The sequence below is a fragment of the Narcine bancroftii genome, chromosome 14 (assembly GCF_036971445.1).
Source record: "Narcine bancroftii isolate sNarBan1 chromosome 14, sNarBan1.hap1, whole genome shotgun sequence".
Lineage (NCBI taxonomy): Eukaryota > Metazoa > Chordata > Chondrichthyes > Torpediniformes > Narcinidae > Narcine > Narcine bancroftii.
In genome coordinates, this window is record NC_091482.1 from 9825876 (window position 1) to 9840692 (window position 14817).

Genomic DNA, 14817 nt, shown 5'->3' on the forward strand with positions numbered 1-14817 from the left:
ACCCTATACCAGTAGCTGCAAGAATATCATTGCAGTTGAGAGAAAAATATCCCATAGGACCGCATCGCAACTTGTAACATGGGATTCACTAGCAAATATGACTTTGTGAGATGGAAAGTTGTGATATGGGCAGTTTTCTTGGAATGCAAGAGTTGTCTGAATTTAATTTTCAAATCTTTTACTGTTAAAGTCTAAAGCTAGAAATGCTAAAATGTCATTTTGCAACAACTGATAATAAGTTGGGAGGTAGACAGTGGAATTGTTTGACTTGACTTTTGAAAACTAGGTACATTGAGCAACGGTAATCTAAATCAACATGCTCTTATGTCAGCGGAATCTCAATAGTTGCTGAAAGAAGTTCTTTAATTTTTTTTAATTGTAAGAATATATTTTGATACAAACATGGTGGGAACCTCTTGCACATAACTGAAGGGTAATTGTATCTCTGAGTGCCTAGAGATAAATTAGTTGGTCTAACTATTGCAGAAGACAATTGTTGGTAGACAAGAAATACATTTTTTCCCCCCTTTTCTTTAGTATGATTTGCTTTGTAGTTCCATGTTGTTTTATGCAGACTTTTCAAGTATTTGCATTCATTTTAATTTCTTTGAATCGACCAATTCAAGTCACAAACGCACTGTGACATTCTGTGGCGTTAGGCCTGGGAACATGGGGGATAAAGTGACAAAGATTGTTGTTAAAGAATAACGAAGAAATACTTGATGGCAACTTTACAAGACAATGAAAAAAAGGATGTTTTCAAGAGATTTTTATTTTGCAAACTGATTTCTTTGCAACTTCATTTATTTTAATTCAATTGTTTTCAAGAAATTTGAAACAGGATTTGATTATTTTCTGCAAATGCTCCTTGAAAAGGGCATTTGAAAAAAAATGGCTTTGTTTGTTTTCTCACAATATTTGAATTGTGGTTTAAAATTGTGGATTAGCTGGAATGTTTGAACCAAATCTGTGTTGAACCGATAACAAAGAATAAATTGCATTGACATAGACACATTATTCTGTGTGCCAATGCAATTTTTTTTCATATGATAGTTTAGTATGTTGATAAAAGTCCAAGAACATTGTAGTTTTACTAAAACGATTCAAGGGCCATCTTACTGAAAGCTTCAGCCTCACCAAAAGGATTTTGATACCACTGTGACTTGTATCTGATGTCTTTTGCCATCTGTCTGTACTTTCCTATTTTATCAAACACACAGCTGTGACTTCCCCAAATCTTTGAACCTGCTATAGCCAAGTCATGACTTTTCTATTTGACCATGGTCTGCTCATTCTCCTCAAGCTAACAGCTATTGTAGATGCTATTAATCATTGCAAGTGCCTTCGACATTTCTCAATGTCCCATCAGTCCCATATGGCTTTGTAAAGATTTGATACAGCTCCATTTCTCTATTCATACCCATTATAATGAATAGATTTCTGCAAGTACTCAGGCCAAAGACACCTGACATCTCTCTGCATATCCCTGTCCTCTCCCCTTTTTCATGTATGCTCTCAGTAATGTAACCTAAATGTTATGAGATTATTTGCAAAACTTCTGGCTTTAACATAACTCATTTGTGTGCTCTTTCAGCCATCTGTTCAACATTGCATTTTAAATCTCAATGTTCAAAAATTTATTTTTTTAATGCCTATATTATATGACCTCTGTAGTGGCCTGCCTGCTTAACAGTGCTAGTTCCTTTGGTTGGTGTCGTTCAATAAGTTATTCGGTATTAAGCCGAAATTGTGTCTTTGCCTTCATTGTCACCAAGAATGTTGTCTTTTATCTTCATAGGTGGCACTGTGAGCTTTCAGGAGGAGGCATAAATATTTTGGAGGGCATAAACATAAGTGAATGAGCAACAACATAATATGCATGTCATATACTGTATGAGAGTATTTATTTTAGAAAAAATGGTTAAATGAAGATTGAAAGGTATTGGTTTTCAGAGGTACCTATCGGTTCTGGCACACAAATCACTAAGTTAGTTTGTAACTTAAAAGAGCAATTGGGAAGCCAATGGTTTGTTGGCCTTGATTATTGTATGTGGATGAAGTTCTGTCATATTGAGCCTTTGTAAGATTGCATCTGGAATATCGTGTACTGGTCTGATCTTTCTACTTGGAAAGGTTATACTTGTTGAAAGGAAGTACAGTGAAAGTTCATCTGATTGATTCCTGAAAAGGTAAATTTGTCATGCAGGGAGATCAAGTAGACACTCTCCAAAGTTTAGAAGACCTAAAGGTGATATGAATTAAATTTAAAGCATTTGTTAAGGGGCTTAACAGGGTAGATGGAGAGTTGTGGCTGGAATCTAGAAGTTCAGGACAGAAATAAGAAAAAAATCTTCGCCTGGTTGGACTGGTCAATCTTTGAAATTGACTACTTAAGAGCTCTTGGGGATCAGCCACAAAGTATATTTAAGACAAAAACTGACAGATTTTTAGACTATCTGGTGAGAGATTACACAGGAGTCTGGATATTCTCAAAAGTCCAATGTGTTAACGCAGCAAGTAATTAGAAATCAGATCATTGTTGGAGGACTTGAATACAAAATCAGGGAAATTATGTTTCTGTTATATGGAGCACTGGTGATACCATGTCAGGAATAAGGAGGAAGGATGCAAATGGTTTAGAAGAAGTTCAGTGAACGTTGACTAGACTAATAGCTGGGAAGGGTAGTTTGTCGTGTGAGAAACAATTGGACAGTGTTGACCTGTATCTGATGGAATTTAGAACAATAGGTAACTTGAAACAAAATTCCACAGATTCTCATTAAGAGTGGATGTGGAGAGAATATTTCCACGTGGAGAATCGAGAATGAGGAAAGCTGCTTAAACTCTTTAAGATGGGAGGTAAAGTTTTTCTGAAGGTCATGAGATAAAACAATAGGACATGGGAGCAGAAATGGGCTATTCAGCCCATCAAGTCTTCCCTGCCATTTAATCCTGAGATTATCCATTTTCCCTCTCAGCCCCACTGCCCGTCCTTCTCCTCCTAACCTTTAATGCCCTAGCTATTCAAGAACCTATCTATCTCTGACTTGGCCTCCACAGCAGCCTGTGCAACAAATTCCACCAACTTGACATCCTCTGGCTAAAGAAATTCCTCCGCATCTCGGTTCTAAGTGGATGCCCTTCAATCCTGAAGTTGTCCCCTCTTGTCCTAGACGCTCCCACCATGGGAAACAACCTTTCTATATCTATTCTCTCCATACCTTTCAACGTTTGAAATGTTTCAATGAAATCCCCCCCCCCCTTATTCTCTTAAATTCCAACGCATACTTGCCAAGAGTTGACAAATGCTCCTGATATGATATCCTTTTCATTCCCGGAATCATCCTTATAACCATATAACCATTTACAGCACGGAAACAGGCCATATCGGCCCTTCAAGTCCGTACCAGTTCACTTGAACAACTCCACTAGCTCCTCCGCAAACTCCTGAGGAAGTAGAGGCTTTCTTCGTGATGCCACCGGTGCGCTGGTTGTCGTGTATCTCAGAAATTTTACTAAGATGGATCTTGATTTTTTGATATGCCTGTCAGCACATCCTTTTCTTAAATGAGGAGCCCAAAACTGCTCACAAAACTCCGTGAGGTCTCACCAGGGCCTTATAAAGTTTCAGCATCACATCCCTGCTCTTGTATTCTATTGCATTTGCCTCCTTCACCACTGACTCGACATGCAAGTTTACCTTCAGGCCGTCCTGCACGAGGAGTCCAAGTCTCTTTTCATCAGGAGATTTTCAATTTTGTCTCCATTTAACAAAAAAAAAGGGCCTGTTTATTTTTTTTTCTACCCAAGTGCATAACTGTACACTTTCTGACATTGTATTTCATTTGCCACTTCTCTGTCCAGTCTCCTAATCTGTCTTTTCCTTAAAAAAAAACATTGGTAGCAAAAACTTAGAATACTTTTAAGACGGAAGTGGATGAGTTCTATATAAATGACGAAAAGGTCAGAAAGACGTGTGGAGGTTCTCTGATTCAAAAGAGCAGATCAAGATTGAGAATCAAGTGCCCAATCTGTATGTTCGTTTGTATATTTGTCGATATTTGGGGGAATCAAAATATTTGGGATTAGTGCTGAAAAGTTAGCTGAGGTTTCAGATTAGCTATGGCCTTATTGAAAGGTGAGGCAGACTCAATGGACTCGATGACCTAGTTTTGTGTGCATGCCTTCTGATCTTGCAATATTTTATTGGTCTCTACTCAAATTCAGGGACTGGATGTTGTGGCCTTTACTTAGAAGGACTTTATTTTTGAACCTTGCTGCTGCCATTCTTCATACTAATCATAGTTTTGAACTATGCTTTTTGCTTGCTCAGTCCTAGCCCTTCCAGTACATTGATCTGTATTGCCCCATGCTCCTAGGAATAATTTTCATACCTTTATTTTTCAAATGCCTTAAGGATTGTGCCTTGATCAATCTGTTCACCAACATGAAGTTATTAAATATCATCCAGTCATAGAAAAGGAACAAAGACATTTTTGAATCAAATATACAGTAAAAAGCCCCTGGTATCTGGCACCTATGGGAATGTGAATTTTACGGTTGCTTGAGACTGGGTGTTGTGTGATTGGTAGACTAACGGCGAGGGGCGCCATTTTTTAAACTTCTGTATTTTTTACCTATTTATTTTATGCAATTTTTTTTATGCCAGTTGCTTGAGGTTGTTGGTTGCCTAAAATTGGATAATGGGTCTTACTGTAGTTTGTGTTTGAAATCTAAATTTTAATAATTTGAACTGAGATTTGCCAATGTTTGCATTTCAAACACAAACTGCAGTAAGACCCATTATCCGATTTCAGGCAACCAGCAGCCTCAAGCAACTGGCAAAAAAAAACTTGAGGAAAATAAATAGGTAAAAAATACAGAAGTTTAAAAAATGGCGCCCCTCGCCGGTTGCTTAATGAAGCCCCTAATCTCAGAGTCGCACAGATGATCTTATTCTGACGTATCATTAACATAAAAAGTTACATTTCCACAGATACTGCCTGACCTAAGCATTTCCTGCATTTTTTGTTTTATTTTAATTTTATCAACTAATTTTCGTTACTTTATATTTTTAAAATATTACTTATTAAGCACATTCAAAAAATCATTGAAAAATCTTGACACACTTACATCTGTTTGACTAGTATTAAAATAGAATGATTATAAACCTTTTAGCACAGTGATTCTAGTGTTTGCTAAATTATTCAGTGCCTTTTAATATATTCAAAGCTTTCAACAAAGTGAATGATAGAGGTCATAAGACTAATAATATTTGGAACATTGCGTTCTGCTCCAATTTTGGTTTGACTTAACCTTTTACTTGGCGGATTTTGGTACAGATGACTTGCTCATGAGGACAAATATCATTTCTTCACCTCAAAAGATTATTTTAATAGAACTTGGAAATGGAGCATGAACGTTTCTCTCGCATTCAGGAGCTTAAAATAGAATACCAGTCTGTCTTGAACTAGATTCTCTCAAGTGTTGTCGATTGGTTTCCAGATGAGCTGCCTGATGAATTCGTCTTGGCCACTGAATAGCATCATTGTTGCAACGTTGTCACAATAATTTCAGTAAAGGTAGTGAGATGAAGTGATATTTTTATGGAATCCTATTGCACTCATATCCTTCCATTGTGATTTGTAATGGCGGACAGCAAAATAATAAGATTTGGCTGATTAAACTGGAAAGGTCAACTGCACTTAAGGTTTTATCCTTTAAGACTGAATGTGAAGTTCTAATGATAAATCTTGCTGCTGACGTCATCGTTTTAAACTGTCCACCATTAAAGTTTAAAGCACAAATGTACTTTAAACAATATGGGGGAGTTGGATTAGGAATTTGGTCTTGGAAGTATTGTGAAGGAATCATTTAGTTGCCAAGCCTTCAATTTTGTACCTCTATTGGCAAGATGTCAGCTCTGACATCGACTCCCATCAGCCTATGCTACATCAGCCTGTTAGCCGAGCTTGCAGGGTCCATTATTGCCTAGACCAGGGGTGTCAAACTCAAATTCACGGAGGGCCAAAATTAAAAACTTTGGACTAAGTCGAGGGCCGAACTAAATATTTATTGAAAATTTTCAACAACATCTGCATGTTTTCTCTTCTTTCAACATATGTAATGTTAAACTTTTTCTTATTAAAATAAATGTTTAATAATAGTTTTGGATAAACTCTTTCCAGAAGCATTAACAAATGAGAAATAAAATATTCAATAAATAATATTTCTCTATAGAGGATTTGTCAAATGTTGCTAGTGTGCTGTCGAATAGTAAAATCTGAGGGCTATTGAGAATGTGGGAGAATAACATGATTCCTGAAACAATCAAATGGGTGACCGATTGTGGGCATGAACTCTAGCAGGGTTATTTGCCATGCCCTTTTTCCATTGGTACAGATATCCTTTGATTTACACACTTTTCAAGTTTTATGCCTAATGAGCTTGTATCCAGGTGCAGGACCATTTTTAACCAGGAATATATTTATCACTGTGACATGAAACTATTGGAAGATCGTTTTATCCTGAGATTAAAGTTCATAATCCTTACTCAGGCCTGTGTGCGGGAGGGCGGGGTTTGCGGGCGATCGGGTTGGACAACGACAGTGCGGGGGCATCGGCTCTCGCTGCAAGGCGGCATCTCGGCGGATCAGCGGCCCCGTCACCGTGAGTTGCGGATCGGCCTGCGGCAGGGAGGGGGAGTGGGCAACGGTCCTGGCGAGGTCAGGCCCGAGGCCTCCGGTTCCGGGCGCTGGGAAGCGGCCTTGGCTTCCCCGACACCGGCCAGGCCCCAAAACCAGAGTCCACGGTGAGACCCTGCAATGTAAACAGAGGAGGTGGGGGCGATTAGCAGGCTGGCACCAATGCATTCTGGGATTTGTTGTATTACTGTGCATGTGCTATACTGGCCCGGCGGCCAGCGGGCCACCTCTAATACATTTTTGAAATTATCTTGCGGGCCAAATATAATTATATCGCGGGCCAAATTTGGCCCGCGGGCCAGAGTTTGACATGTGTGGCCTAGACAGAAATATATCTCGAGTAATTGGCTTGAATATGAATTGGACTAGATCCTTCATGGTTAATCTTACAGTCAGGTATTTCTGCTAGTACAGAAGCAAATTGATTTGTTGTTTGACCACACAATCGTGGTGGTTGGTTTGTATTATCTTGTATTTCTCTAAACAGCATGTTAAATAACTCAATTTTGTGATTTGAAAAGATAAATAGTATGAAAAGATTTAATTTGATCCATCATTTGATTCAATGCTTGATGACTATAACCATATAACCACTTACAGCACAGAACAGGCCAGTTTGGCCCTACTAGTCCATGCCGTAACAAATCCCCACCCTCCTAGTCCCACTGACCAACACCCGGTCCATACCCCTCCAGTCCTCTCTTCTCCATGCAACTATCCAGTCCATCCTTAAATGTAACTAGAATTGGTTTGATGTAAATTCTCCAAAGTTTTGATCTAATGGATTTAAAGCGATATTGATGGGGTTAATTGTATTGCGAAGTGGTTTCAAAATGAATAGATGGTGATTTAGTGCATTCCTGAAGGATGTATAATTCAGTTTTGGAATGCCTGCCAATTCAGTCATGACATCTTTCTACGTGTGACCTTTTTAATTCATTCAAATTAGATCTTGAGGCAGCAATTATTCTGTAACGTGAACTGATGAATGCCTATGTCCAATTCAATGAAATGGGACTTTTCCAAATATTGTCAGAATGTTCCCACCTTTAAACTTCAGAAGCTTACACATGGAAAATCACCATTCTGCATACATTCAGCAAGAGGTGATGGTGTGACTAACTTGGCTGCTCCATAGTCAATTTGTACTTGTCAATTGCACTCAAGTGTTGTCAATATTTCCTGTTTTAAGTTGCAATCAAAAATTCTAGATGCTGTGAACATGATGAACTATCATCTGTTCAGTTTAATTGAACATTTACACCACCTGTTCAAATTGCAGGCATTTTTCTAAAATCAGTGTCTTAAATCAATTGGAAATTAAATTCTCTAACTGAGCTATTTGTTGAATATGATGAATTGCGCCAATTGTGTGAGTAAATGGATTATGTTCTGTGGATATTTGGTGAGGGTGCTGCTATTAACGTGTGTGCGTTCGAACAGTTTTAATATATTCAGAATCAACATCCTTGAGCTTTGAGAAACTTCCTTGAATGTAAAATTAGCTCATTTCTATTCCTATCTTTGCATGTGAAAGTGCAGTGCATCAGATTCCTAACAGGGTTTTGGAGGTTATCTGAATTTCTGCCGATTTTTTTTTTTTAAACCCATAGGTTGATGAGGAGAATTGAGAAGAAGGCCAAAGAACTGTCTGATACTTCTTAGCTACAGTGTGACCTCTGAATAAATCTGGTCATAGGGTTGGTATTGGGATCTTGGTGCATTTGAAGTCCTGCTCTGCCTCTAGGGTCAACATTAAGTCAGGAGCACTTCTGATTTACTGACCTGTGCTACTGGATGCCTTTTCAACTTCATACCTGTCATAGCCTGCTTCTTCAGCCCAACTCTGCCCATTCAGATGGGATTGATGACTTTCATTTTTTTTTAAAAGTTATTTTTGTTTGTTTCCTTTATTGCCATATTTATACAATATTGTGGTGGCTATTTGGCCCATTGATGCTAGCATCCACTTATTCTCTTTCAAATGGCCATCAACTCCACTGTGCTTCTCCTACCAGTTCAAGAGGTAATTTAACCTGGTTTTGGGATGTGGGAGATGAGTTTTCTTTTAAATTTATTCACTTTAAACAATACAGATTTTAAAATACAATGAAAATCCATTATACCTGAATTATTAACCGAATACAGAATCTATTCCACATTCAGACAGGACATGTCCCCCAGCCATTGACCATGAGTAGGCGGGGCAGTGTTCTTCCATTTAGGTTAAGCCAAATCTCACGTCTCGCCAAAAGAGTAGCAAAGGAAAAAGTACAGCTCTTAACTGAGCTGAAAGTTTTAATCGGAAACTAAGCTGAAAGGGGAATGAAGCAGAGTTTCTGCAAAGTTGATTCCGCTTTGGAACAAAAAATTAAATCCGATTAAATAGTGACAGATTGCAGTATGGTGTTGGACAGAAACACTTGGGAGTGTTTGTGTATGAATCACAAAAAGGTTGGCTTGCAGATGCAGCGGGTAATCAAGAAGGTAAATGAGATATTAGCCTTCATTGCTAGAGGGATTGAACTTAAAAGCAAGGTGGTTGTGATGCAACTGTACAGGGTACTAATATGGCCTCACCTAGAGTACTGTGTGCGGTTCTGGTCGGAGAAAATATTATCTGGCCTTGAGGAGTTTCACTAGGTCAATTCCTGGATAAGGAGAGATCAAGGTGCCTTTACTCACTGGAATTCAGAAGAATGACAGGGGATTTTATAGAACATGTAAAGTTATGAAATGGATAGATAAAATAGAGGCAGGAAAGTTGTTTCCACTGTTAGTTGAGACTAGAGCAAGGGAACATGGCATCAAGATTCAGGGAAATAGATTTAGGACAAAGAGGAGGAGAAACTTCTCGCAGAGAACACTGAATCTGGTGAATTCACAGCTCAAAGCAGTAGAGGCTACCTCATTGAATATATAATTTATGTTAGTCTTTTGCAGTGTTGCTTCATACCTGGAATGCTTTGTTTCATTTGCAGTCCCAGCTCCCATTCCAGTTGCAACCCCATCTCCAAGCAAGAGCAATGCACTTTTGGAAGCTGCAGGTCCAAGCAATGTGGCAATTAATGCCATCTCTGCCAACATGGACTCATTTGCACGTGGCAGAACTGCAGTTCTCAAGCAACAACCAATTCATATGGAAGCTGCTCATTTTGGAGACTTGGGTAAGTTTGATGATTTACTTTGAATCCATGAGCCTTGGTAAACTAATAATCATCCACAGATATCCTTAGCTAAGGTTAGAATGATAACCTAACCTTTTGATAATTATTAAAGTTGCAGTAGTATAAATTTTTTTTGGACCTTCATTGATAAATTAATTTAATGACCTGCCATGTTCTATTCAAAATATTAGGAAATCTTGGTTGTTTAGGGGTGAAATTTTAGATTGGTCTACATTTGACCTTTGCATTTGTTTAACCATATAACCATTTACGGAGCGGAAACAGGCCATGTTGGCCTTTCGAGTCCGCACCGGTTCACTGATTTTGTGAGTCCTCTTCAGGCAATGGTCCCGGTAGATCACTTTGATGGGGGAGGGGGCGAAGGGAGACTCCATTGATCCTCTCTACCACTCTTTTTGCAAACAAAGTCTGAAACTCATGAAAAATTCAAACGTAAACTTGATAAAATTAATAATGAGAAGTTAGCAAGAAACAAGATCAGGGCACCTGGTCACTTCATTCAAAACCTATGCACAATATACTCTAGTCTACTCTCACCCTTTCAGAAGGATTTCTGTGCTCCTGGCAAATAGAAATGAACTGCAGAATATGTTCTGCAACTAGATTCTTTACTTCTTCAACAGAAGGCTGGCAGTCAGTGCGGATTGGTCACAACATCTCCTCAGTGACAACCTTTGAAAAATATTTAAATCCCTTTTGGAAGCAACATTTCTCATTTTAACTCCTAGATTTGCATCTATATTGGGATATTTGCAAAACTAGCTCTCCCAATGTAACTGTAATGTGCATATTTGTAAGCTGCCATCTTAAACCAGACTCCAAAACAAATTTATTCAGGGACCCATTAGAACAGATTTCATGAACAACTAATGTATTGGAAACTGAGACAAATTCTGTTAGTTATAAACCTTAAGAAATGAATGAAATTTTTAAACCATTTAAAAAACGTTGGTTCAAGATAGCAATCATCACCTTTATGTATCCATAAAGGTCACCGAGGCCCCTGCTGCTGCCGGGAAAGTGAAGTCCCCTGCGCTACTGCCGCCGCTAGGAGCCTGAGGTCCCTGGTCAATTTAGCTCTGAAAATATTTTGGATAACTTGAGGATTTCTGAGAATCCAATTTTGGATAATCAGTGTTGTACTGTACATGACATCACATACGACCCTACAGGCGGGGCAAAATCACCACTTATTGGTAGTGCTTCAAAACAACTGTACACGACGTACACATTTAAACAAATAAAGAACTGTAAACAGATGACAAATGGAAACAAACTCTGTGCAATACAGAGAATTAAAAAAAAATTCAATAAAGTGCAAAAGTAGGAGTCCTTAAATGAGTCCCTGGTTGAGTTTGTTGTTAAGAAGTCTGATGGTGGAGGGGGAGCAGGTGTTCCTGAACCTGGTGGTGCGAGTCTTATGGCACCTAGACCTCTTTCCTGATGGCAGCTGCTTGAGCAGACCATGTGCTTGGCGGTGTAGATCTTTCCACAGACACTGCCTGATCTGATGGGTGTTTCCAGCAATTAAACAATCTCACTCTCACTTAGTTCCACATAATGTGGCTTTCTTTTGCCATGGCCTAAATCACTTCATGCTAAGAAAGCCTTAACTGAGGAAGCTTTACTGGGTTCCTATTTGCAGTTTCTGGAATACATCAATTGTTTAAAACTTTCATGTTATTCAAACTATAGCACAGAACTATTTGAACTGCTTTCTAAATATTATTTTAATTTCTAATTTCAAGTGCTGGTTAGTTTTAAAGTTAGTCATTGATCTTGTACTTTGCAGCTTCAGTTGTTTCCAGAAATTATTGGTTTTGATTTTGTTTGCTTCTGAAAATTCAGTGGTCAATTTGATTTGGGTGCAATGTTGGGGATAAACCAAGTAGAACTTGGAATTGGGGAAAATCTGTAAATTTTTAATACTGAAGGAAATCCAGGAAATGGACAGTTTGCAATAACGTCACACAATTTTGTGCATTACGGTACAGAAGTTGCAAAGTCTTTATGCAGCATCTATTGAACAAAATTTCCCTTTAATTTTCTCTCCTATGAGTGCGCTACATGATCGGGGGGGAAGAGATGTTCTGAAGACATACCCAATCTAAAGCAGCTAGATTGATTATATAAAACCAAAACTAGGAACAAAGCTATAAATTTTTCGATGGACAGATTGAGCTGTCGGAGCCTCAGCACAACATCCAAAGAGCAATGGTTCGAGGACTAGTTCCATAAACCAGGGGTCACGAGTTCATTCCTCGCGAGAGCCTCATTTCTGTGAGGGGAGCTGGACAAAGTGGCGACTCTCTGTCTGCCTTACGGTAGACAAAGTTAAAGAATTTCATATGTTACATTCCAAATGTAGTACAATAATGCAACCTTGACCTTTTCTTATTGTAGGTATGGAATGGCAAACTATATTCACCTATGCTCTAATGTTAAATTGAGTTACTTGTGCTTTTCATTATTGACCTTGGTATTTCATCTTTTGTAAATTCTTGCTGGTTGTCTTTGGCTTCATCTGGAGATTGAATGATTTGGTGACCCTTCATCATATTTCAAGTTGTGCATTCTAGTTTTTGAAGAAGTTTTAATGATGAGCCAAGCAACTTTGAAAATAAAACAACATGTTGAAGTACTCAGCAGATCAGGTTGTCGTACATAGCTCACTGATCTCCAGCACCCAGGCAGTGTAACAATACATCCGGAGTTAACTTTCCTCTTTTCTACCTAGCTGTGCTACATTCTCTGAATCTCTAATTCTGTGTATAATGCCCGAATGCAACAAGGTGTTCGTACAACTGTACCTTTTGCAACAGGAGATGCATTCAGGCACCTACCGGGCAGTAGCAAGCATGCAATGAATTCTTTCGAAGGTCAGACATTGCTAGGTGATTATTGATGTCTGTACTTCCAATAAAAATCTCATCGGGCACAATGCACAAATTCACTGCATGGGGAATATGTGTCACCATAATTTTGGCAACTCTCCCAAGGTCTTGACTGAGTTTGATAATCTGCAGAGCAGCATATGGCAGGAGTTCAACATATTCTATCATTACGTTTGAAGCGTCTGTGCCCAATGGATAATTGGACTATCCTGCAATTGCGCACGCACATAAAAAAAGAATTTGTTGCTTCAAAATGGGTTTACTTCACTCTGAACTGTATTCATTTTGTTTCCTCTCTAACAACAAAAAAAAATCAAAATCACTTAACAGTTACCAAAAAGTTTTAATTGCATTCAAATCTGGATACATAACATGTTTGCAATAGATTTTTGTTTCCTGTGACATAAATCTTTTTGGTTATTATTGTTCTGAGTAAAAGGTCCACCCCTTTTAATCTGTTTATTTCAAATAGGTCACTCTTCTCTGAACTACAACACTGAAGAGACTAACTCCAGACTTTCAAAGACTCTTGAACAAATCTTGCAGGACAACATTGCCCTTCCATACATCATCCAGTATATGGAGATGCAAGGAGTTGGACATGTAGTTAAGTTCTGGTTGGAAGCAGAAAGTTTCCGTTCTGCAAGTTGGTCTCGCATCAGAGCTCACAGTCTCAACATAGTAAAACATAGTTCTTTAGCAGAGCCTTCCTCTCCTTTAAACAGTCATTGTAATGTTGATGGACCAATATTGCTTGACTCCAGCTCTTCACTTGATGCGGAAACAAATGATCCAATTTCTTGCAGCAAAGAACTTGGTGTCACCAATCCCACAAGCCTAGACTGTGTAGCTAGAACTAAATCATCTCCAAACCACTCATTAAGGCAGGGCGGCAATGATCTGAATCTATTGCATGCTGCAACATCACGAACAATCACCAATCAGGCACGGGATGCAAGTCAAGAATCGATCAGATCTGCATCCACGGAACATCTTTACTCGACAGACCTAAAAGGACTTTCGGATAGACTGATGAAGAGTAAGTGTGTTAATGTCACTTTCCTTCAAAAATCACTACTTGTTTCCATTTCCTGTTCTGCGCTACATCCACTTTGATTCTGGAATTTACGTTGTTATTAGAATTGAGAAACTTTCCAAAGCATTGGCCAGTTAAACAGATGCAAAAACAAAAAAAAAATTAAATCAAATCCCCTCTTTGTAAGTTGATCTGTGAGCAGCTGAGCCAGTCACAATTCCCCAGCTTCCATTCCAAGTCTGGGGTGAGTTTGAAATGAAAAAGATGTGTGTAATTTGAGTCCTTTCTTGGAGTGAAGGAAGGGATGGGGGGGGGGGGGAGATAAACCATGCAGTTCAATCTTAAATTGCCATTTAGGTTTGAATCCGGCGCTATAAGGAGTTTGTATGTTTCCCCATGTCTGTGTGGGTTTCCTCTGGGTGCTCTGTTTTCTTCCCGCCCTAAATGTATAGTTGTAGTTAAATTTGGGTATTTGGGCAAGATGGGCTCATGGGCCAAAAGTGAAACACAAAAGTCTGCAGATTCTAGTAAAAACACAGAAATTAGGAAAATTTAGGGGAGACAAGTATTTTTTTTTTTACAGAGTTGTGGGTACCTGGAATGCCTTGCCATGGAGGCTGAAACATTAGGAGCATTTAAGAGACTCGGACACATGGATAGAAGAAAAACAGATGGTTACAGGATAGGGAGAAATATATGGGTCAGCGCAACATCGAGGGTGAAGGGGCTGTTCTGTGCTGAAGTTTTCTATGTACAGTGAACTCAGCAGGTCTTGCAGTGTCCATAGAAGTTAAAGATCTATAACTGACATTTCAGGCCTGAGCCCTCCTTCAAGGCATGCCTTGTATCTAAATTAAATAAAACTTAAAATTAAATAGCTTTCAATATCAGTGGTGTACATCACATTGCTATGATCTCTCTCCCACCCCCCCCCCCACCCACAGTTGTATAAAGCAAATTACATAATTTGAAATTGGCTGTAATAGTTAGCAAAA

General features: G+C 38.8%; 1 protein-coding gene across 4 annotated transcripts in view; it reads left to right on the forward strand.

The window, feature by feature from the left end:
- akap10 (A kinase (PRKA) anchor protein 10) overlaps window positions 1-14817 on the forward strand; it is a 56982-nt gene that overhangs the window by 14523 nt on the left and 27642 nt on the right. For all 4 annotated transcript variants that reach the window (XM_069911628.1, XM_069911630.1, XM_069911631.1 and 1 more), the window contains 2 exons: window positions 9686-9871; window positions 13259-13825. In XM_069911628.1, coding sequence (XP_069767729.1) covers window positions 9686-9871; window positions 13259-13825 — 753 coding nt within the window. The remainder of the gene's footprint in view (window positions 1-9685; window positions 9872-13258; window positions 13826-14817) is intronic.